At 41.6% G+C, this 23,869-nt stretch overlaps 1 protein-coding gene across 3 annotated transcripts in view; it reads left to right on the plus strand.

Moving 5' to 3' along the window:
- The window catches only part of serinc4 (serine incorporator 4), a 28,929-nt gene that overhangs the window by 2,009 nt on the left and 3,051 nt on the right, over positions 1 to 23,869 (plus strand). The window contains exons 1-10 of one of the 3 annotated variants that reach the window (XM_085276851.1): positions 2,051 to 2,531; positions 7,724 to 7,891; positions 8,242 to 8,420; positions 10,070 to 10,149; positions 10,482 to 10,575; positions 12,876 to 13,087; positions 13,700 to 13,795; positions 22,636 to 22,762; positions 22,910 to 23,022; positions 23,627 to 23,780. In XM_085276851.1, coding sequence (XP_085132977.1) covers positions 2,418 to 2,531; positions 7,724 to 7,891; positions 8,242 to 8,420; positions 10,070 to 10,149; positions 10,482 to 10,575; positions 12,876 to 13,087; positions 13,700 to 13,795; positions 22,636 to 22,762; positions 22,910 to 23,022; positions 23,627 to 23,780 — 1,337 coding nt within the window. In that variant the 5' untranslated portion in view covers positions 2,051 to 2,417. Of the gene's footprint in view, positions 1 to 2,050; positions 2,542 to 7,723; positions 7,892 to 8,241; positions 8,421 to 10,069; positions 10,150 to 10,481; positions 10,576 to 12,875; positions 13,088 to 13,699; positions 13,796 to 22,635; positions 22,763 to 22,909; positions 23,023 to 23,626; positions 23,781 to 23,869 lie in introns of those variants that run through there. The other 2 variants (XM_085276871.1, XM_085276861.1) reach the window with 2 other exon arrangements.

Here is a 23,869-nt window from a genome sequence, read left to right on the forward strand (position 1 = left end):
GGACACCCACACTCAGGGAGACAGCAGAACACAGTCGTGTCCTGAGTCCTCCACAGTTTCCTCCCCTGGTCTTTGTGTACATTCACAGCTAGCGTGCATCACCTTTCAGTCCTTTAGTGTTTATTCTTCTCGTTTTGGTCATCTTACATTTCTTTGATCGTCTTGTGTATCTGTATTTATTTACAATGTATTATATACAGGGATAGACATTATCAAAGCATCTTAGGTCAGCTAGTTTTTTCAAGTATATTGTTAAAAAAGTACTTTTCTGTGAAATCGCTGTGAATGAATATGTGGCAGTGAGCTTGTTCTTGGTAATGCTGGCTGTGGTCAGCATGTTCACCATGTTCACAGAGCTCCGTGTGTCTCCATGAGCCTCACACTGATAATCCTACAACTGGAAGAGATTCTGGAAGAGTCTTCATTGACTGGCTTTGTAAATCCAAGCCTGAACCAGGTTAACCTCTGATGTTCCCTCTTACTCAACTTCTTCTTTATTGCTCAGTCCCATGAAGGTAAATCTGGTAGGACTGTGTCTCCTCTCCAGAGGCTACACGATCCTGGCACAAGCTGCTTTTTTCCAGCGTACATTCACAGAGGTTCAGTACCAAGAACAACTCATTAAAGCAGCTGAACACGACAGCATTGTGACTCTCTGCTTTTGCATCAGCATAACAGTGAACAGACAGTTTAATATATCTGCAAATAACAAAGTGATCTTTTACAGTTGGATGTTTTTGTAATGCATTGTACTCAGATGGCTGTTTACTGAAGCAGGGGCTCTAAATCCCACGGGTCCTGAGGACACTTGGCCTTCATCATGTAATCTATCAGACACAGCAGTAACTAAGTAAACTTGTAGCTAAACATGTTGGGTTTTTGTCTCCATACGGGAGCACAGACTGCTGTGTATTATTTCCTAAACATGCTGCACATTGGAGAATCTCTGCAGCTTCAGTAGAAGGTTTCACTCAGATAGAGTAACAGGCTGCAATAATGCTGTGCCTGCGCTGGTGAAGGTCATCCTGTCTGAGAGGAGGGCTGGAACAGCGATGGGATTATCCCAGTGCGCCACCCTGCACACTAACCCAGATCTAATCTGACTCTCTCCTCATGCACTCAGCGCTTTTCAGCCGCTGCCGTCGTCTCGTTTCCCTGCCGCTGTGCAACACAGAAGAGTGTTTTAGCACATATCCAGCTCCAAGTAGCTTTTACACCTCAGTACTGACCAGCTTTGTCCCTTTGAGGAATTCATGGACTGTTTTCACAAATGTCAGATTGTAGAACAGAGCTGGCGACGAGGAGTGTAGCAGCTTTGCAATGGGAAAGCTGAACTTGCAGGGTATGGTTTCCCCCCACGAGCATAATCAGCTTTTATCATGCGATATTCGATATTTGATATCATTTTACACAGAAACTCATCAAATAAAAGCACAAAGAAAAATACTAACAGTTCATGGAGCTGCAGAGTGCAGCAGCTTGGATTGTGGAGCTGTAAGTCCTTTAAATGATTGCTGAGCAGTCCATCCCAACATCACACACACACTGTCTGGGTAACTTAATAATAAATATATTGTCTTTTGTTCATTTTTGCCTAATACCTTATTACTCTCCCATTAGAGGCCTTCCAAATCCATTGGCCTGTTTATCATTAAGCACATGTACCGATACCGTTGTTGACCCATCAACGGCAGAAAGCCGTCCAGCGCGTCCTGCTTTAACGTTTCTGGGTCGTAGTGCAATCACGAAAACTCGTTGGGATTACGGATGTGGGCCTCTCTCTCTCAGACTTGGCCCAGGTCTCGGAGAAAACTGCGAGTCAAGCTTCCAGAAGTCACACAGGATAATTGTTTAATTTTCCAAATCTGGATTAAACATGCCCAATCTCATTGTGCTGTGGATTTTGTGCAATGCTGGGAATATGGAATGGAAAGGGACAGATGGGACTGGCACATGATCCCTGTTGACCTCCTCCTTCTCTCCCTCCCCCTCCTCCTCTTCGTCATTTCTCTCCCACTCCCTCCTCCCCTCACACACTCTCTGCCTAATCTGACTGGGGGAGAGAGGGAGGGCACCGGGCATTCGCCACCACCTCTCCCTATTTTCTGGCAGCGCCTAACTCGGCAGCAGAGCCAAAGCACGCAGGATATGGGCGAAAAAACAACTGATTCCTCTGTGAGGCTGGACTGAGAGCAACACAGCTCTCATGTCTCATCTGCAGAGAGCCTAGTTGGACTAGATTTACCGCTAATCCAGCATAAGAGAGCGCGCAGAAACAAGCTGCCGGACTGTGCATCTTTCCTTTTATTTCATTTTGCTGAAAAACCCATTAGACGCTGCGTTCTGGCCTCTTTGAGGATGTGAGGATGCCATCTTTGTAGGCACTTAGAAAAAGAAGCCGCTTGTGCTGGACGTTCATGGCCAAATGTAGGGTGCTGGCGGCCGAGGAAAAGCAGTTCACGATGTCGGCCACTCAGGGGATGAACCGCAGCGGGGTCTACAACTACTTCCTCAACATGGTGGCCTATCAGGTGAGAGCTGGTGAGCAGCAGCACAGCTGGAGTCTGTTTGAGCCTTTTTCAGTGTCAGTTTAGTTTGTAATGCATTAAACTAAAGGAATTTACTCATGAGATGATTGTGCATACTCACTGAAGTGCTTTTATCCAGTCAGTTAGATTCACTGTAGCTATTAAGAGTTTTCTGTAGCTGTATTTGTTTTTATTAAAAAGTAGAAGGACAGTAATGTAGAAATAATCAGTTACAGGACGCAGAAACATATTAATGTGTAAGGAGCTTTTTAATGTTGTTGCTGGTCCCAGGTCAGCATTGGACATATATTGTACAGATGCTATAGAAATGTGTAAATATTACTCTGGACAATAACTTTGAGCCAGTGCTGTTAAACAATAAATGTACGTGAGTGAACTACAAGCTTTTTTACTGACTGTTTGCAGTGCTGGCATCCTACTGCAGCAGTGCACTCTTTCACTGCAGACTGCATGGCTACATGTTTGATTTTTCTCACCAGTGACAATGGGACTCAATGCCTCATTGCAGTGTTGAGACGTAGCCCGAGATCCAGATTTGTTCATTTGCTCAGCAGTATAGAACTAAAGAACAGTTTTTTTCTTCGGTAGCAGCGGCGTTGTCTTCGGTTTAGTAATGTGCAACATGATACTCTGAACATTCTGCATCATTCGCCTTTATGTTGCTCTCCATTAGTAAAAGGTGATTTACTTTTGGATTTTGGATTTGAAGCTGTATTTGGCCTGTTTATCATAGAACCACAGACCTGTTGAAAGCAGTCCTGTTTCCATACATCCATACTTTACTTAATGTTACTTCCAAACGCTCCCAGTGGGGGACAGGTCTGAGGTGCAGGTTAGAGTATGTGCAGAATGAGGTTTTGGCATTATCTGTCTGAAATAAGCAAGACCTTTGCTAAGAACACATCACATTAATAGCAGCTTATGTTAGCTTATGGGGCTTTCATGAATATGCATTTATCGATGTTATGTGGACCTGTGCACCCACACCATGACGGATTGTGCACTGGTAGAAACCCGGAAGGTCCCGCTCCTCTTTAGCTCAGAGAAGAAAGCCTGCTTGATTTTCAGGTCACTTTCCTCCTTTGCTACACTTCATGAATTACCTTTAGGCCAGGATCAGCTGTATTTCTAGATTGTTTTTATGTAGGTTGTCTTATTTCTTGGTTTGCATGTGTGGTAGAATTTTAACCTGGATTTGTGCAACAACGAACTGTGTTCATGACAGCGCTCCTGAACCTGTGCAGCAAGAATACTGAAAGGAAAAGAGTTCATATTACTCTTATATAAGATATATTTCAGGGAGTCCCAGTAAAGTCAAGTTGTCCCAGTTTGTGTTCAGGAGACAGAGACCCGCTCTGCTTTTGATAAAGCATATAGTTAGGGACGGGTCAGGTGACCCTGAACCATTCACTAGCTTTGCTGCTGTGTATGCAGGGACGTTTCCCATGATTCAGTGAGTATTTGAAAGGGGAGTTCTTCTTCCCCATAGGGGACTGTCTTATCATTGGGGTTCTTTCTTTTCTGTAAAATATAAGGTCCTGTCAGATCCATGTTGTACAGTTGGAGCTTTATAAGTGCATGGAGGCTTAAAGGCGCTCAGCATTAGATTTCAAACTGTGCACACGGGTTTCTGTGGATTCTGTAAAGCTTTAATGTTCTGCAGGATAGTTCATGTAGTTCTTTACTTTATCACACTGAGAAATGTTCTGTTGTTGAACAACTTGCCTTTTCACAAAGCAGCGAAACCCTTCCCACCACCATGTTGCTCTTCCATTAAGGTGAAGCCCTCAAACCTCAGTGGATGAAAATAAAATGCAAAGGACATATTATAAGAAATATACATAGATTAAAATACATAAACTTGACAGAGGTCCTTTTGCGATACAAAGTGAAAGGCAGATGTGGGTCAGGATTAGCACTTAATACTTGGAAAGGTGCAGATGAGATCGTCATCATGTAGAAGTAACACGTTGAGTGACTCCTGTGTTTCTGAAATTATATTCTTACATTTGTGATTTGACAGGACAACCTGGCTCATTTATGCAAACGTCCATGAATGCCTGAATGAAGACTCCGTCTCTATCTCACAAACTCCTCCACGTTTAGTCTTCACTCTGTACCTAACAGTCTGTGGTCTGCCCTGAATATGCTGTGTGACCCACTCTTTTATTTGGCTGTTTTTAAATGAAAGTGATTATTCGTGTTTTTGGTTTAATCTCCATGGCCCAACTTTGCTCTGTGACCAGTAATCCTGCATTATGAACCTTAAACTAGGCCACAGGGCAGACACCTGGCTGTCTGTAAGGTGGCTCAACTTATAAACCTTTTTTATAAATTCTATAAAGTTTCCCTTTTGTTTATGTGTAGTTTTCTTTATTCCATCAGAAACATCTGCACTTCTTTATTATGAACAGTTCTGGTTTGTTCAGAATGCAAAAAAGGACAATTTACATCTGATGCATTTATGGTTTCTCATGCTCTGCATGCTGAGAGATGGTTTTAGGTGTTCAGTTTACAAAGTAGTTTATTTTGTGATTATCAAGTGACTTGGAGTTATTACAGTATCTCCATACCATGCTTCTCTTTGGGCCGTCAGACCATCAGTCAGAGTGCAGATAAAAGCACTTTTATTAACAAATCTACAACTTGACTAATAGACAAATAAACAATAAGCATGTAAATGTGTACAGTATGTAAGAAAGTAAACAGAGATGGTAAACAAAGCTGGTTTAAGTGACTGTGCATGTGGTTGCTGGTGTCTGATGGGCGGGTCTGTTGCAGATCTACTGTATTTTCCCACATAATCATCTCTGGGAGGTTGGTCTGAAGAAGAAAACCTGAGTGACAGTTCTCTGGGTGAAAGTGTGTTGCTGGTGTCAGAGGGAAATGGTCAGACTGCTTTGAGCAGACATTGAGGCAGCAGTAACCACCTGTTAGAACCGCGGCATGTAGAAGAACGTCTTTGAATGTACGATGTTAAACTTTGAAGCAAGTGGGCTGCAGCAGCAGAAGTTCACATTATGTGGCTCTCCTGTCAGCTTTGAACAGAAAACTGCAGCTACAGTTCACACAGAAGACTGGAAGTATGCTGCCCGCTCTGATAGCATGAATTTCTGCTGTAACATTCAGATGTCCGGGTCAGAGACAACAGGACAGCATAGATCCATGTTGTGTGGCATCACTGGCTTCAGGCTGCTGGTGGTTCAATAGTGCGGGGGATATTGTCTCGGCACCATTCGAGTCCATTAGCAGCGGCATTGTTAAAACACCACGGCCTACCTGGGTAGTGTTGCTGACCTTTACTACCACAGTGTACCCATTCTGTAGCTCAGGAGGAGCCACAGCAGTAGAGCTGGTCATCTACTAATCAGAAGGTTGGGGGTTCAATCCCTGGCTGCTGGAGAAGATACTCACCTCGTTGCTTCCTGATTCATCCATCGCAGTGTGAAGGTTAGAAACGACAAAGGAAAGAGAGATAAAGGTGCTTGCGGGTGTGTGAATGAAGCAAGTCGTATAAAGTGCTTTGAATGCTCAGAGTAGAAGAGCTCTATATACGAACCAGTCCATTTACCATTCTGTGACGGCTGCTCAGAGCAGGACATCACACCACATCACAATAGTCTCATCAATGAGCTCACTGGGCTCCACAGTTAAAGCCTTTATGATGTGGTGGAATGGGAGATTCAAGTCATGGGTGTGAATCCCAAAATCTGCAGCAAACACACATATGTACGTGTTAATATATACATATATTGTAATATAGACCAAAATCTATCTTAGAATTATAGAATTCTAATAAAGCACATATTTCTTCTTCAAAATTTAAAGTAATCTACAAAAATAGAAAAGGTAGCGCCAACAAACGGAAACTGTTCCCCACAAAAATGACCAGAGCAACATCACTGACTGACTGATTTGCAGCCATGTGAGCAGTCAGTGCATAATGGAAACCCATTCTTCAGCTGGAAGGGATATCAGGAGATATATGCTCCATTTAATCGTCTTTCATCAAATCATTTTTCAGCCACTGACCAAGATTAAAGATCTATTTTGATGCAGTCTTCCCCTCAATGAGAAGATGTTGGATAATCCTCTCTGCATTATCTATCAGATTAAGACGTGCACATGATGAGTGATAATACATCTGGATTTACTCCTTTAGTATTTAGTGCAGTTCCAGTGCCTGCAAATATGCACACAGTTCACAAAGCAAAGCAGAGAAATACAATCTACAATATAAAACTACACAGTTACTACAGACAGACTGCAGAGGCTGCTGAAGCACATGAGCAGATGAGCGTGCAGGTTTCTCCTCTAGGTTTAGTTCAGGATCAGTGGACACGGGCTTACATTCAGTCATCCACAGCTCTGATTGATGAGAATCAGAACCAGCCAGATGCCAGTGGACTCATTAATCTGCCATCATTGGCAGTGTGAGACTGGGACTTTTAAATGTCTTCAGACAGTTTTGCTTTTAATACTTGGATTGTGCAGATGCAGTGTTTAGGATTTTCAATCCTCCGGGTCCCTGTACCAGCAGGACACATTGTCCTGTAGAGGTCTGCTGCTCACCAAAAGGTCTGCAGAGATGTGGAACAGCACTGGGAGTTCAATCCATGCATCGATAGTAAACTCTGCTTAACGTAAACTTAACCATACAGCACGATTCAACACTGCAGTGCCCACTACAGGAAGTCTTCAACTTTCAATGAGTACTAAAGCAGTTTGAAACTACTCCAAATACCCGTAAAGTAAATTAGAGCTTAAGGATCAAGAGTTCTCCTGTTGTTGAAAGGCAACAAATTTATGGAGCTCATAGTAGTTCATGGTTTTCATTTTTCAGCACTCTGGACTGAATATCAGTGCACATCATTTCTACTCTGCTGTCTGACCTCATGTATCACCCACGGCCGTCAGATGCTCTTTTGACTCAGGAGATGCTGTGTGCCGGAAGTGACCACATGCCAAAGATTTTATTTTTCTAACTTTATCTCCACTTGTTGCAGCATGCAGTGTATTTACTAACATATTACACGTTTCAGATCAAGTGGGATTTTGGTGAAATACAGTTCACATCTTCTCAGCTGCTATGTGTGACAGTTGTAACAGCAGACAGAAATATGTCCGTGGCCTGTGTGCTGTTTGGATGCTGAGCTGCCTCTTCTCCTCCTCAGATATGCTGCTGCTGTGGGCCGGCTCCCTGCTCGCTCTGCTGTGCCTTCTGCCCTCCGGTCAAATCCTCCACCAGCACGCGGGTCATGTACACGCTCTTTCACATAATGAGTTGTGCGGTCTCCTGCCTCATGCTGTCCCGCACAGTCTCCGAGCTCGTCAGGGAAAATGTGAGTGTTTGCTCAGTTGTTCAATATGTTACCAGTGCGCTTTATACAGTGCAGCTATTCTGACTCCATACACAAAGTCCACAGTCATGAGTGAATTCAAACCCCAATGAACAATGTGAGAAACATTAAATAAAGTCATACAGAATAATAACTACTAAACATTATTATTCTGTACGTAGTTCTGCAAATAACTGCTGCAGGTAAGAGTTTCAAGAACAAAAGAATAAATAAACCAAATTATTTGTCTTAGCTGTGTGAATTTAATGTGTAGACGAAAATACACTGAATAGTCAGTCAGTGTGGAGAAGCACCATCTCTGACGTCATCATGAATGTGACGTGTCACTTCAGGTGCCTTTCTTCAACGTGGTGTGTGACCAGGCGCACGGCGGGGGCCACTGTGAGATGTTGGTGGGCTACTCTGCGGTCTATCGAGTCTGCTTCGGCACTTCCTCTTTCTACCTGATGATGGCGATGTTCCTCATTGACGTGAAGTCCAGTCAGGACTTCAGAGCACTCATACACAACGGGTCAGTGTGAAGTGTTACACATGAGCCTTTTTCCACATTTCAGCACCAACATGTTACAATGAGTGACAAGAAGATACACGTACAGACTGTTAGAGGTTAATAATGTAGTTCACCAATCAATCAATCAATCAATCAATCAATCAATCAATCAATCAATCAATCAATCAATCAATAGCTATTTGTAGGAGTCTTCCCAATCTGGGCCTAAAAGTAAAATACCGTATGTTTGTCCAAACAACTCTACACTTTACAAAAGTGAGAATCTATGATGTAAACAGTCGTGACCACAAAGAAAAAACAGTAAATGAGAAGGCGTGTCCAAACTTTTCAATGGTAGTGTTTGTGTATTTTATACATATTATTCTATCTATTTACACTATACATAATACATACATCTCTGTATAGATATTAATATAAATACACACTATAGGAATATGTCCTAACTACATACAGACAGCAGGATATAAAAGAGAAATGAAGCATTGTGTGAAGGTTATGAGCAGGGACAGAAGATGATGTGTCATGTGACCTGTGCAGGTCTTGTAAAGAAGGCAGATTTGAGTCAATCATGTTTCAGTTAAAAATACTCAAGAAAATATTCAGTTTTTACATTTTGTAATGTTTTCTTATTCACATTAACAATCAAAAGCATAACGCAGGATATTATTGTAACACTGTTATGCAAGTGCAGCAGATCTGACCTAAATGTGCACCGCCTGCTTTTATGTGATTTCCTTGAATATTTAAATTAGACTTTAGGAGTGTGTCCTCACACACGCCTTTAAATACTCCAGCCTGTACCTACTGAAAGCTGCTGCTCTAATTAAAGCTCTTTGTTGTTGCACTTTCCATTGCAGTGCAGTCGATTATAGCCGTGACGTAACTCGGATTAGGATTTGACAGACTGGATTGCTGCTTCTGTCTGGTATAAATAAACTCACAGGAGTCTTAGTAGTAGCACAGTGAAAGGTTACAGCTCTAACAGTGGCCTGCAGAGCACCGAGTACCCTCGTTCTTAAAGACCAGACGCAGACACATAAACAGTGTTTGCACGGAGGAAAAACTTACTGTGCTCATCAACGTGCACCTCCCTCTTTGGGAGTTTATTATTTGTGTTTCAATTGTTTTTCTTGTTAAATAAAGTATTTATCTGAATGTATGAGGCCACTAAAGTCAGTACAATGAATTTCATTTCTGAGGAAACATGAGCAGCACACAAGCATTTTAAAATTCTGCACAGAGACATTCAGTCTGTAGCTGGAAGAAAATCCAATAACATAAAGCATGTAATGTTCATGTTGGTAGCAGATGCTGTAAATCTTTACAACAGCAGCTTGAGTTTATGCTGATTCTAATTATTAGTTCAAAAACACACCACAGTGAATATATTTTCATTCCACATCAGATGAATAAAGTAAGTTTGAGCAAACAAGCCGATTTGGAGCTCAGAAGTCTGCAAAAGGTACGTTTTTCAGATTCTGCTGTTTCTTTTCTTAGTATCAGAAATGAGTGGGTTTGTAGGTTCAATAGAGAAGTAATACAGCACTTGTAAATTAGTAAAAATTACAAAATCGTTGGAAAAAAGCTTTTATATTGAAGGTTTAAAACCCCCCAAAAACTAACAGTTCCTTTTTTCTTTCTTTTTTCAGCTTCTGGTTCCTTAAGTTCATCACACTGCTGGGAATGTGCACTGCTGCCTTCTTCATCCCAACAGAGTCCTTCCTGCATGGTGAGAAACTTTTCTATCAGGCTTTTCATTGGAAGCAAATCCATCCTGAGAGCAGATATGACCTTCCTTCTAAACCCTTCTAGGGGGCAGCAGAGATCTGCTCCTGAGCACTATCGAAACCCTGCAGGGCATTCACCAACGGGCCATAAATCTCTGCAGCTCGGTTTCACTTTGTTTGGGGACAATAAATATGCTGAAACAAGTTTGAGATCACAGCCAGTTTATTATATACAGGTTGCTCTTGTTTTTCCTTTCCTGTTAACTGCTTCCTCTGTCATCTTGAAATAAATCACTGAATGATGGCGCTTCTCTCTCTCTTTTACCTGCCTCAGCTTGGCATTATGTTGGTGTGGTGGGAGGATTCGCCTTCATCTTGATTCAGCTCATCCTCATCACAGCGTTTGCACATACCTGGAACAAGAACTGGTAAGACTAAGACTGTCCTACAGAATCACCTAATGTGTGATTTTATGTTGTGAAATGAAGAAGACGAACTCGTAGCTGTGTGGAATCACTCATTTGACAATCATCCAAAACAAGGACACACTTACCCCGTCTGTGGGGATCTTGACGTTGTTAAAAAGTGTGTCATTAACTTTGTGTTTGCTGTGTTGCTTGTGTTTTGCTGACATCATAATGCGTCTTTGCACGATGAAACTTTATGAAAAAACGATTCATGACCATGAGCACATCCAGCAGCTCTGGGATGCCTCGGTGCAGTGCTGGATGAGAGCGAATCCCTGCAGTCAGATTAAACATCTGGAAAGACTGAATCCAGAGGAGGAGCGCCACATGGTGTTGGAATGACATGTTTTCTTTGTTTCGCAGTGAACACATATTTTTGGTTTTCAGCATAACACAAGTCCTTCACAAAATACCAATGAAACAATACACACAATCACATCTATTTATTTCTGTAATCTGCATATTTACAAGAGAAATGGAAACATTTTGGATAAAGCTTATAAATTGGGGATGTGCAGCATATACTGCTTTATCATCCTTCTGGACACTAATGTGCATCATTTCCAAACTGAACATAGTGTTGTGTTATTTAAGAAAAGCCACTGCGCTCATACATTTATATACAGCTGGACTTGTCAGACCTGTAGCATCCATCTCTTGTTATGTACGGTTTCTGGGTCCTTTGCAGCTTCTTCCAGCCTCGTGTGAAGCCAGTGCTGATGATTCATTTCTGTCCTGCAGAATAACTCAAATCAGACTCATTCAGCACCAGCTAAGTAAAACAGAGCGCTGCTTCTTTTTTTATTTGCTTTTTCTGTGGGTGAAACATGCGACAAACAGCAACCACACGTCTGTCTTCAGACGTCTGGAGTAGTTGAAACCAAAAGTATTCAGTTTGCTGTGATCAAAGAAAATCATCCAGACCTCAAATATTCAGGAAAAGAAGGACGTGTTCATGAATTTTGAATAGTTTCCGAGTGACCGGAGAACCGACGGACTAAGAAATAATAATTCTGTTGGCACTTCTATCCTCTCTGCATCCTTTCTGTCATGTCCTCATTTATCCGTCCAGACGTATCCCAGATGTTATTTACTGTATCCAGCTGTTGCAGCTGCCTTTGTCGTCAGGCTCAGCCACCTCTGAACTCTGATGAGTTGTAGCCACGACAGCTAAGAGGATTTATTCATTCAGGCCTTTTCTGAGGCCACTGCAGACAGGCAGAAAAGCCTCTTTCTCTCTTTACAATGACGTGGAGTTTTCATTCACCACTGTCTCTCCAGTCTTGGTTTACAGGTCAGAAATGTTACCAAATATTCTTTGGTTCACAGCTGCAGCACCTGGCAGATTTCTCTTTGCATTATCAAGCTGACTCCAGTGTTATTCTTACTGTCTTCTCAATCCTTGGCCTCACCACTGTGAGTCCTAAATACCCGACTGACTCAGTGACTGTGTGAGATATTCCGAATTCCATCTTAATAACAATAACAGTCACACATTTGATTTATAGGTGCCTGTTGGTACAGCAAATTAAAAACATGTACACAATTAAACGAAAATCAAATACACACATAAAACTATACAAACTAATGAAAGTAACTACAGACTGAGACCGTGTTATAATGAAGGCTCTGAAACCTTTTCCATAGAAAATCACATTCACTTCTAAACATAACTTTAGGTTTACTTTCAGCTACATGCTAAAGATGCTAAACATGTTCACGTCAAAGTAGGCTGTATACATGCATTCTGTCTTCCAGTTGTTTTCCAGTTGTGTGAGTTTAAATCTCCATAACAAGAGGTTTGAACCACTAACCACCGAGTTCTACCCATGAGGATGGCAAGGAGAGCAAATGTTACTGTACATGTCATTTATCCACAGTTCATGTATATGATGCAGATGTGCAGACTAAGAGATTCATCTTTAATGTTTATGGACCTTAGCAGAGGAAATGTTCTTACAGTCCCAGTTGGTGTTATTAATGGCTCAAAGCCCAGCTCTGCTTTGGTAAGCATATGGTTCAGGTGTGATGTGTTCAGTCAAAACAATACAGATCTGTTGTTTTTAGTGTTAACAGGTAAAACAACAGGGCTGGAATAAACTCTCAGTTAAAAATGAAGCCTGATGTAATAATTGGATGCCACTTTCCCACCAGCTTCCTTGTCTCGCCAAATTCAAAGTGGAATAATCACTCGTGCAGTGGAACACCATGACACTTGAATATGAACTCAGTCAAGCTCTGACGATCATCTGTCCTCTCAGGTTGACTGGAGCAGCAGAAAACAAGCGCTGGTACCTGGCGGTAATGTGCGCCACCCTGTTCTTCTACACCATCGCCACTATGGCCTTCACCTTCATGTACAAGTACTACACCCACCCCATTGCCTGCCACTTCAACAAAGTCCTGCTGTGGGTCAACCTGGGACTCTGTGGTCTCATGTCCTTCATTGCCGTCACACCGTGTGTGAAACAGAGTGAGTCGATGAAACACGCTCACGGCAACAAATCTGCAAATAACACTTAGTCCACATCCAGCTGTGCAAACATACACCTGTTGAACGGAGAGCTGATGTAAGCTAACATTATCTGCTTCTCCCATTAAACCAGACGTGCTTTGCCTACACATGTCTGGGCTTCAGGATTAAACACAGGCCTGTACTTTCAGACAAGTACAGGTAATGGTATTGGTACTTTACATGAGTATTTACATTTTGTGAGAGTTTATGGACTCTAGGAATACACATCAAGACTTTTAACTCCACTGCATTTATCACACAGCATGAGGTAGTGTAGTGTGCATTTGTACTGTGCAAATATGTAGTTTGGTAAAAAATCTTTATATTCTATATTTATAAAAATATTTATAAAAAAAGAAAAATAGACCCTATATGGAATGGAGGACAGTTACATCCTGGTCATTGTGCTGGGACAACAGTAGCGTTGCCAGGTTTGATGGTTCTTTATAGCAGTTTGAAGTGCTGAGCTGAAGGTTTCTTCCTCGAGATGAAAAATAATCATGGCCAGACTTTTCAGGACTCCCCTTTGAGAACTTTTGTACCATCCTCTGTCTTTCTCTCTGTCTACAGAACAGCCTCGGTCTGGGCTCCTTCAGGCCTCCATCATCAGCTGTTATGTCATGTACCTCACGTTCTCTGCACTGTCCAGCCGTCCACCAGAGAAAGGTACGGTAAATAATCAAACGCAGAGCAGAAACACAGAGATCGCTCGGCTGAGACACTGACACAGAAACGTGGACTTTCCCCTTACATGCTGATTAAAAGAGAAACATGTGCAACAAGTTCCCACACATGCACCCGGATCTCTTCATGCTTTTTTCTTCAGAGCTGCGATCGATCAATGTTGTTGGATTAAATGACACCTGCGTAACCTGATGAGGGTTATAAGGGTTGTCTTCCTGCAGCGTTTCTCTGCATAACTGCGATGTAGGGATTGAAACAATGCACAAATTTAAAAACTGAAAGTGTAACACTCACAGAGGAAGATAACCCAAATGCAGGACAAAGACGGGAAGTACAAGATTCAGTACAAATAATCCATCTTCAAAATAAAAAAGGAAGTAACTAAGACAGAGTAATGCACAGAGACATGGAGGCAGACGAGGCCTGACAGCTTGCGCTATACCAGGATGTAACCCTAACACATACACATACTCCTCTATAATTTGCCTTTCCGTTTTCCCAGTGACTCACCTGTTGGCTCCAGGTAAAACAAAGACCCTTCACATAACAGAGACATTAGAGCAGCAGCTTATCACACAACCCAAGTCTTATCCAGGCTTTACATCTAAATGTGTCTGAATCATACATGGATGCTTTGACAATACTGGCTGGTAGAGTCGTTACACTTCCAAACACAGCTGTCCCGATGAACAGCAAAGTGCAGGGTGATGTAAAGCAGGCGTCCAGGAGGAACCAAAGTACCAATGCATCCCTCATTAAGTGTAGCAGTTCGATGTTTTTAGTCCATTTTTGCTACTTCTGGACTCGTTTGGTTAAATACAGTGCGTTTTTAGTCAAAGGTAAAACATCAATAAAGTCAACATGGGTTCACGATTTGAATCTAAATAGCTGTTATTTTACACAAATGTTGGAGAAATCTAAATTTGTTTGTGTTGCTATTTTATGCTCTTATTCCAGAAAAGCCATAAATTGTATCATAACTTCGACAGACTGCATGATGTCACCCACGGTTTAAGAACTCCAGTCTTTGAAGTCTAAATTTTAGCGTTAATTTCATCACCACCTTGTTTTTAGGTGACAGAAATGAGAATTTATTCAACAAGAGGGTGTAGTTCAATCCTGACAGGTAATGCTAGCAGCATGATTGTCTACAGTCCATATTAGCTGCAGTGATGCCTCGCAAACACATAGGGGCTATAGCTGCCTATAGCTGTGAAACCAGTGAGTTATGTAAAACTTTACTCTCTGTACAATTATCACAAAGTATAAAGGCAAAGGCATGTTTTCATGCTGAGGCTCTGTTGCAGCTACCTTTGAGTCATCGTCTGCCATTGTTGGTGCTTTGGCATAATCTGGCATACACTTGCAGTCCTGGACGGACTCTCGCTACTTTCTGTTGCTGTTTAAACACATTATGGGTAAATGTCAGAACTCAATAAAACATTTGAAACCCTCACTGAAGGCCCAGCAGAAAAGTTCTACATCTGTTTTCTAAATGAAGATTGTCGCTTTCTTTAAGGTCACTCAGCAGACTGTGAGCTGTGTCATGTTTGAAAATGTTCTCGGTAATCGGCTGTTATCCACAAGGACAAACTATAGGTGTGTTTGTGTGTGTAGGAGAGGTGTGTGAGAGCTCAGAGGCACTCGGGCAGCTCGGGACACTGCAGCAACATGTTGAGAAAATATGCACTCTGAGTTTGTTATAAAAACAACTTTTCAACACAGACTGGGAACCACACACAGACACACACACATACTTACACACTGTAATAGTTAATTCCCACTTACTGTGGCTGAGTTTCCTTTAATTCATGGATTGACCTGTCATGGAAACGTCTCCAGAAGGGAAGTGTGTGTGTGTCTGTGTGTGTGTGCGTGTGCGTGCACGTGTGTGTGTGGGTGTGTGTGTGTGTGTGTGTGCAGGGCTGGACTGGGACAAAAAAAAAATCGGCCCGGGCATTTTGACTAGAGACCGGCCCACCAGGTATTATAGGAAAAACCATAAAGCCTTTGAATGAAAACAAACGCTGTTGTCACAGTGATGCAGACTGTCTTGTTGGTATATATGTATCAGTCTAATAAACTTAAACCTACACCATCCTCCCTATTCTGGTATTCTAAACTGCTTGGTCGACTTAACCTCCTGAACTATCTACAACACATGGTGAAAACCTGAAATTAATACAGAGAAGACTAGAGGGGAGACATGATCATTACTGATTACTGATGACAGATTTAGATATATTTTCATAAACCATTCATTTGCCACATCAATAAACAGCATGGCAGGGCAAAATATTTTTTCTAACATGGCAACCTTTAAAAAGTGAAAGGAGACAGAAAGACAGGTGAGAAAGAATAAAACTTAATTGACTTTTTGATGGCATTTTGCACACAGTACTGGTACAGTATCTAGAAAATGTGGGAAAATACTGGCATCATATGCAGTACTTAGCTACTTCTGAAGAAATTATGATGGGATCCTAAAAAAAATTACTATGTACAATAATGGATTTCTATACATTTGACATCAGATGAAAACATTTGTTGTAAGATTCAGATAATTATTTTTTAAAAGCGAAACATTTTAAATGAGAATAAAAAAGAAAAGTATTTCTTTGTGCCCCCCTCTCCCTGTTAATGCCTACCTGCCCCCCTGGCAAAACTTTGCTAGACCCGCCCCTGCAGTTACCAGCTGTCAGCTACTTAGAAAAGGATCCTGGTGTTATTAGTCTCTCAGAAACAGTTCATAACTTCCCTTCAACTCGTTTATGTCACCTAAAGCAGCGGTCCCCAACCCCCGGGCCTAGGACCGGTCCGTGAGTCGTTTGGTAACGGGCTGCGAGAGTTGAGGCTCAGGTGTGAAATGTATGATTTTCAGGGTTTTTATCGTTTTCAGCGTTATTTTGTTATCGTTTTGATCGTTAACTCGGTTTTCCTGGGTCTTTTCACGTGTGTTATGAACAGTGTTGGGGAGTAACGGAATACATGTACCGCCGTTACGTATTTAAAATACAAAATATGAGTAACTGTATTCCGTTACAGTTACTGTTTAAAAAGGTGGTATTCAGAATACAGTTACTTTGTTGAAATAAATGGATTACACTGCGGTACTTTCCTGTTTCATATTGTCGCGGGTCAGGACTGTTTGGGTTTTGTTTGACAGCTATGTTCTGTTGTTCTAGGCGGCAGCGTTACGGTTGCCATGGTTACATGGTGACGCTCTCTCTGCGTGTTTCCTGGGTGAGAGAGCGCCTTTTTGTTGTTGTTGTTGTGCTAAGCTAACAGGCAGAATGCTACAGACATAGCTCTAAAGAATGCAGCCTCATGGGCAGTGTAGTCCGTGCTGCAGGGAGAATGGACTGCCATACACGTTATGTGTCTGTGAGCGAGGGAGGGAGAAAAAGGGAAAGTACGAGCTGTCATCGAGCAGAAACGGGAGCTGGAAGCATGTAAATATAATAATAACCACTGCAGCCAAGAAGAGTTCCTGACGAGCCCAGTTGTAAGTAAGCTATTAAGACTCGACTGTACGCTGTGTTCGTGTTTTCCTCCGAAACAATAAGTTCCGTTGGAGCAGTCTTTCAACGCCTCTCTCTGTCTCTGGCAAGAAAAGTTGACCCACACAACAAAGTAAAGCTATTTTTCTGCTACGAGCCCAACACGGAACCCACGTATTAGCCAGAGGTCCCTTTACTACGGTTCGGAGCCGCGGACCTTCAGTAATAGTAATAAATCACATTCATGTAGTTGTAAACAGCATGATAATATATTAAATAATCCAAAGTATTCCGTTACGTTACTCTCATTGAGTAACGTAACGGAATACGTTACAAAATACATTTTGGGGCATGTATTCTGTATTCTGTAATCTGTAATGGAATACATTTTAAAAGTAACCTTCCCAACACTGGTTATGAATAAATCTTCTTTTTTTCGGTACCGGTACTAGTTTTATTTTGTTGTATTTATCCGCGACACATTAAAGGCTGGTCCGTGAAAATATTGTCGGGCATAAACCGGTCCGTGGTACAAAAAAGGTTGGAGACCGCTGACCTAAAAGGTAAACCTGTTTCTCCATCACCTGTTCAGCTCTGATGATTCAGTAAGGACATCTCCTGGTTTCATCTTCATGTTTCCTTCTCACCACAATCCAAACCGGTATCATGACCAGCAGCTTTTACAGCTGTGGCTCCAGCAAACATCAGCTGATACTAGAAATTAATATTAAATAAATTCTAACAACAGCTGATCAAGCTTAAATATGCTGCTGTTGTTTAGCGCGACATCCGCTGGTTTCCTCTTTCTGGCACAAAGTGGGCGATAAACAAACAAGAGAGAAAAGCAGATCAGCTGATCATTGATCAGTTTCATGATTGAAGTAGAAACAGGAGAGAGAGGGGAGAGAATGAGAGAAGAAGAGGCAGCTGACAGCAAAGACACAGAATAAATCCAGCTTTGTGTATTTTTTCATTGTAGCTGAAGTCCAGGACAAACTGTGTTCCTTCTCACCTCAATACGAAACGCGCAATATTTTCTCTGAATACCAGACTATTCCGTTTTTTACAGGACAGTTGGAAACTCTAATAACTAACCTTATAAATAAAATAAGATAAAACAAGTTCAACATCAGTAACATCATAGCACCCGCCCAGCAGTATATAAACTCCATCATGCTAGCTAGTATGCAGTACGAGTTATTGTAACTGACTGTAAAAAGTCAGCATAACGAAAATAAACTCCACCTAAACTTGGTTTATATCTGACCAGATAGACTGCAGGTCATAACTTCTTACCTGAAGTTCAGTTCACTGCCTCGGGTCTCTGCTCCTCCTGCCTTTCCGTCATCCACCTGCCAGTGTGTTGCATCTGCTGGCCTCCACCACTTGCTAATGTTACTGAATTTGTGGAAGCTCCGCAATAGCCACCACCAAACAATTGAGTTATTTTTACACATCTCCCAGCATCTGGCCAATCCACCACCTTTCAGTGTTTATGCCGTTACGGGGAAAAAAACGAACCCCCCCCCCCCCCCCCCCCCCCCCCCCCAAAACCCATTGGCCCATAAGAACGAAAAATCACCATGCCCGGTGGGCCGATGGCCAGTCCAGCTGTGTGTGTGTGTGTGTGTGTGTGTGCGTGTGGGGGGGTCTCGTTACTCTCTTCTTCGGCCTTTGTTTGAGTTGTGTGTTCCTGGAAGGCTTATTCTGCTCTATGAGCTCACCGTGACGCACACAGAGTAATCTGTATGTTTCTGAGAGAAAGAATTAGTGACTGAAAAGACACAACTCAAAGAGGGAGACATGCTCTTGCTGCTTTGGCAACTCCTGATCTGAGTGTACTTGTTTGTCTGTCTTTGTGGGGCCCGGCATTAAAGTTTAAAAAACTTTTGAAACTAAATGGAAACTAATGCAAGAACCAACAACAGTCTCTGTGAAGCTTATTTTGGTCACAGTAACATTGTTTTCAGCTCTGCCCCACCTGAGTGTAATCGTTCAGGTAGAAATATGGTTCAGAAATTACATGCCAGGCAACCAAGGTGTCAGTTTCTGAATTTTGCTCAGCATTGCTGTTAGGATTAGCGGCATCACTCCTGGGAAAGAGGGTGTCGGTACTGACGGCGTCAGTTTCACTGTTATTGGGATTAGGCTCGTCATTACTGTTATAAATGGAACTGTTGCTATGGTGATTTTCTGTTTGTGTCTGCAGCTCAGCTTTTCGAATGCGATTCAAGTATCCTTCACAGAGTTTCTTTGCTTTTTCTTCTACTATATTTTTGAGCTCATTCAAGTGGTTGCTCACCTCCTCTGAAAGAAGTTCTTCGTACACCCATCTGTAGTATGAGGGGCACCCTGAGGACTTGATGTTGTTGAACCGTCTCATAATACAAATGGGTTTCCAAAATTCGTAGATATTCCAAATAATGAAAAGCACACTCAAAACACCAAAGCCAATGTCCTACAAGGGAAGGCAGGAAAATGTTAAAACTTATTTATCTGTATGTTACATGAAATGCACAACTGCCAAAGATATCTATGAATATATATCTAAATCTATATAAATACATCTGTATGGTAGAGCTGTTAGAGAAACGCATTTTATCTTATTTTATTTACTTACCACTGACTCATTCTTATATGTAGCTTTGGTGTGCTTTTCCTCATTTGTCAGATTCTCCTTACAAACAATTCCTCTGTGGTTTCTACCAATGTTTGTTATCAGACAGATGTACCAGTCACCCTCAAGCAGAACAGCGCCTGCCCAAATGCCAGTCAGAAAGAGATATTTGGCCAAAAAAAAGCCAAAAAGCTGCATGTAATTACCACAACTACAATAGCGCTGATAATAAATCGTCTTTTTGTAGAAAGACTCAATTAAGGTGACTAAACAACTGAGGATTAAAGGTGGGAGAGCCATGAAGACTGCACCAGTTATATGTGAATGTGGATCGCAGGAACAAACATAGTCCTTGTCCAATAAGTACTGAAGCAGGATGATGCTCACAGCTTTAGTTAAGGATGAAAAAAGTTTTTGAAGCAGCTCGACATGGTGAGTCATGCTTGCTGAAAAATGTCAAAAACTCTTGATGTAGTAGAAGAACAGTTCAGCTTTGAGACTCGATTTCATCCAGCTTTGTGCACTGCTAATGTGAGAGTGTTTTTCATACGATAACAGAGGGATTTTATTGTGTCTGCTGTGTTTTTAGGTGGGTGGGTTACAACCTGCACTTTTATACTTTCCATTTTGATATCTGTAGTCTATGAAAACACAATATATTCTACGTTTTACACAGAATGCAGATAGTTTCATCTCAATATTTAGTAAAATAATTTAAACCCAAAAATACTTTTCATCACTGCCTCTGCAAATTTGAACCATTGGGTCTGGTATGAAAGCACATGGCAGCTAGTCTATGTGTCTCTGCTGAATCCAGAGACAGGGATTTCTATTAACTGCCTACCCTTCCTATTCGTTGTTTCTACGTTTGATAAACTTAGAGAGACTCCATTCGCACGACTAACATGCTGAGGATAAAAGGAGGCCCAGCCATGAAGACTGCATCATTTACATGTAAACCCGGGCTGCATGAGCAAAAATAATCCATGTCAAATACGTATTGCACAACGAGGAAGAAGGTTATGAGGATGATGCTCACAGCTTTTGATAAGAGTGAACTAAAATTTCCACGTGGTGTGCCATGACAGTTGAAAAATATTACAGCACAAAACTCTCAAAGCAGTTTCATCAAATTCTTTCTTGCAGCTTTGCTTTCTGCTAAAACCACAGGAAATATTCTGCATTTAGCGGGCCTGTGAGAACACTGCTGAACTGCTACTACAACGTGCCAGCCCTCTACCCCAGCAGTGGGGGTATAGTCCTTCTTTCGTTGGTGCACTACCCCCCCCCCCCCTTAGAACACACAGTGCAGGTTGGCAGAAGTCAGTTTTTTACAGTTTTATTTAAAGCGCAGTTTAAACATCAAAGTGTGTGCACACTGTAGAGAGCGAGAGCAGTAACCACAGGTTATGAAAACAAGCTGGGACAGGTGCCAACAGTTTCTGCTTCATTTCTTAGTTACTCTGATTTGGATACATCAACAACACCTTAGACAACAAGAACTGTAATAACTGCAAACCGTCCTTTTTACTGTTCAACAATAACAAAACAGAACATTTTCTTTGCGTAAATAATTCTCCTAACAGATCAAACGTCTGGCCACATAATTTGTGGAACAATTTATAACAAAATTATTTTAAATACACAAAATTACATCACCAAATGGCACGGTGTTTTAATTCCTGTGCATAAATATGCTTATTTATTCTTGATATTGCTGCAGTTACTTATTGTCACCAGATTGGTCATGTGATCCTCTGGACAAATGAGAGTTTAGAGAATAAAAAGTTTTGTGAAGGCCGGCTAACAGCAGCTAACAACAGAAAAGCTGAAGATGTTCAGCAAATGAGCGTCACCGACTCCTCGACTTGTATCATTGTTGTGAGCAAGACTGAGCAGATGTGCACAGCTGAGGTAAACAGCAGCCTGACAGGCTACACTCACTGCAGATCAACGCTGGCCAGGGCTCTTGGTCCTACAGCGGCCACCATAGCTAAGGATTAGAATTAGAATAGAATTCATGTCTATTGTCATTGCACACGTCACAAGTACAAGGCAACGAAATGCAGTTTGCATCCATCCACAAACTGCTTTAGCAATAATATAGATATATTACAGAATATGGAACTATTATAGGTATGGTACAATGTACACGGTATGAAGGTATGTTATGAATATACTATAAGTATGTACAGGCTACAGCTGTAGTGAGTGTACAGGCTATGTTAGCTTATACATATTAATAAACAGTTATATACAGTTGCAAACAGTTGTAGAATTATAATTATTGTATTTTACAGCATTTACAGTAGTGCAGTTAAGCTAAGTGAAATATGTGGATAATTTCTACAGAGGCTATATAAAGTGCTAGTGGTTGTGGGTGGTGGTTCAGTCCATGTTATTATTGTGTTTATTTAAAATCAGTACACAGTAGATCGAGAGTCCTTTGAAAAGATGTCATATTTTAATATTGAGTCAGTTACTGTGTTGGAGGAACTGTGACCGTATCATTTCCTCAGGGATTAATAAAGTATTCTGATAATAAAGATTTCTCTCTTTTTTTTTAATATAAATTGTGATATTGTTTCATCTTCTGAACCTGTACTGTCAGTGTTCAGCCATTCATACATTATATAAACCAGCGTTTGAGTTTCCTGGTGTGATGCGATGGTAAAACTTAGCATGCTGTGTTATCTTTGTGTCAGTTGTGTACCAGGGCATGAACATGACCGTCTGTTACCCCAGTGTGGGACAAGATGGCATCCAGAAAGAAGGCAACGCTGTGGCCATAATTGGAGCCGCCATCATGTACTGCTGTGTGCTCTTTGCATGGTGAGTAAACACTTCATCTTTAGACAGAGTATCTGCATGATACAAAGAAGTGACTGAAAATGTCCTGTAAGCGTGCATTGCATTTTACATCACAGCCACATATCTCTGCTGGGGCAACAAATGTGTTGATGTCTAATTTCCCTCCAGTAATGAAGCTTCCTACCTGGCAGAGGTGTTCGGGCCATTTTGGATGATCAAAGTTTACCGCTATGAGTTCCAGAAAGCTACATGCTGTTTCTGCTGCCCTGAAGAAGAAGAAGGTGTGTACTAAAACACTTAACCTGGTTTCATTTGGTCCTTATGCTACATTTGACCATTTAAAAACTCTTCTTGCAACTAAATTAACTCCCTTAAAACTGAGGATGTAAAGGTAAGAGGTTGGTATCAACTTGTGTCAGTCTTTAACAAGAAGTGTGCAAATGTAAACTCTATGTTGAAGCACTTGCAGTTCTTCTAAAGACCAGCTCGATCCAGGATCACCAACAGCACCGGCAGACTTTTGAAACTGACACCTGACATCAGGAGCTAACGTTGTCCCGCTGATGGGCACTGGAGATTTATTGATTGAGTTTAAATACAAAAGCTGCAACCATTGTTAGCCAATCCTTACACTTGATGATACAAATGTTACAGCAGAATAATGTTTTCCACTTGTTTACTAAATGCAGATTATGGTAGGCCAGGTGGTTCTTTGTCATGTTTCAACCATGCTCACTGTGACTCAGTGCTCTCTCTCATAAATGATTGTGTGTGCAGAAGAAAAAAACACCTTTGCTGTTGTGTAATCCTAACTATGCCTCACAGTTGATGCTACAGTGGACTGATGGTTCTGCAGTAACCAGCATATCACTTGTAATCTTCCAGCTGAAGAAGATTTTGCGATTGATGACGAGAACAAAGGCTGTCAGAAGGTTATTCACAACGAGACACAGAGGGTGGCTTACAGCTACTTCTTCTTTCATTTTGTCTTCTTCCTGGCCTCGCTGTACGTCATGATGACCCTCACTAACTGGTTCAGGTTAGTAAGTGACAGTTCTAGACATTGTTCTCATACATATATATTTTACATTTCTGAGATGTTTCTTTTTAATCTGTGCCGTCTTCTCC

The sequence above is a fragment of the Mchenga conophoros genome, linkage group LG1 (genome assembly GCF_057382185.1).
Source record: "Mchenga conophoros isolate Kocher_MC1m ecotype Shallow Benthic linkage group LG1, M_conophoros_male_GT1.1, whole genome shotgun sequence".
In the NCBI taxonomy this organism is placed as follows: Eukaryota; Metazoa; Chordata; class Actinopteri; order Cichliformes; family Cichlidae; genus Mchenga; species Mchenga conophoros.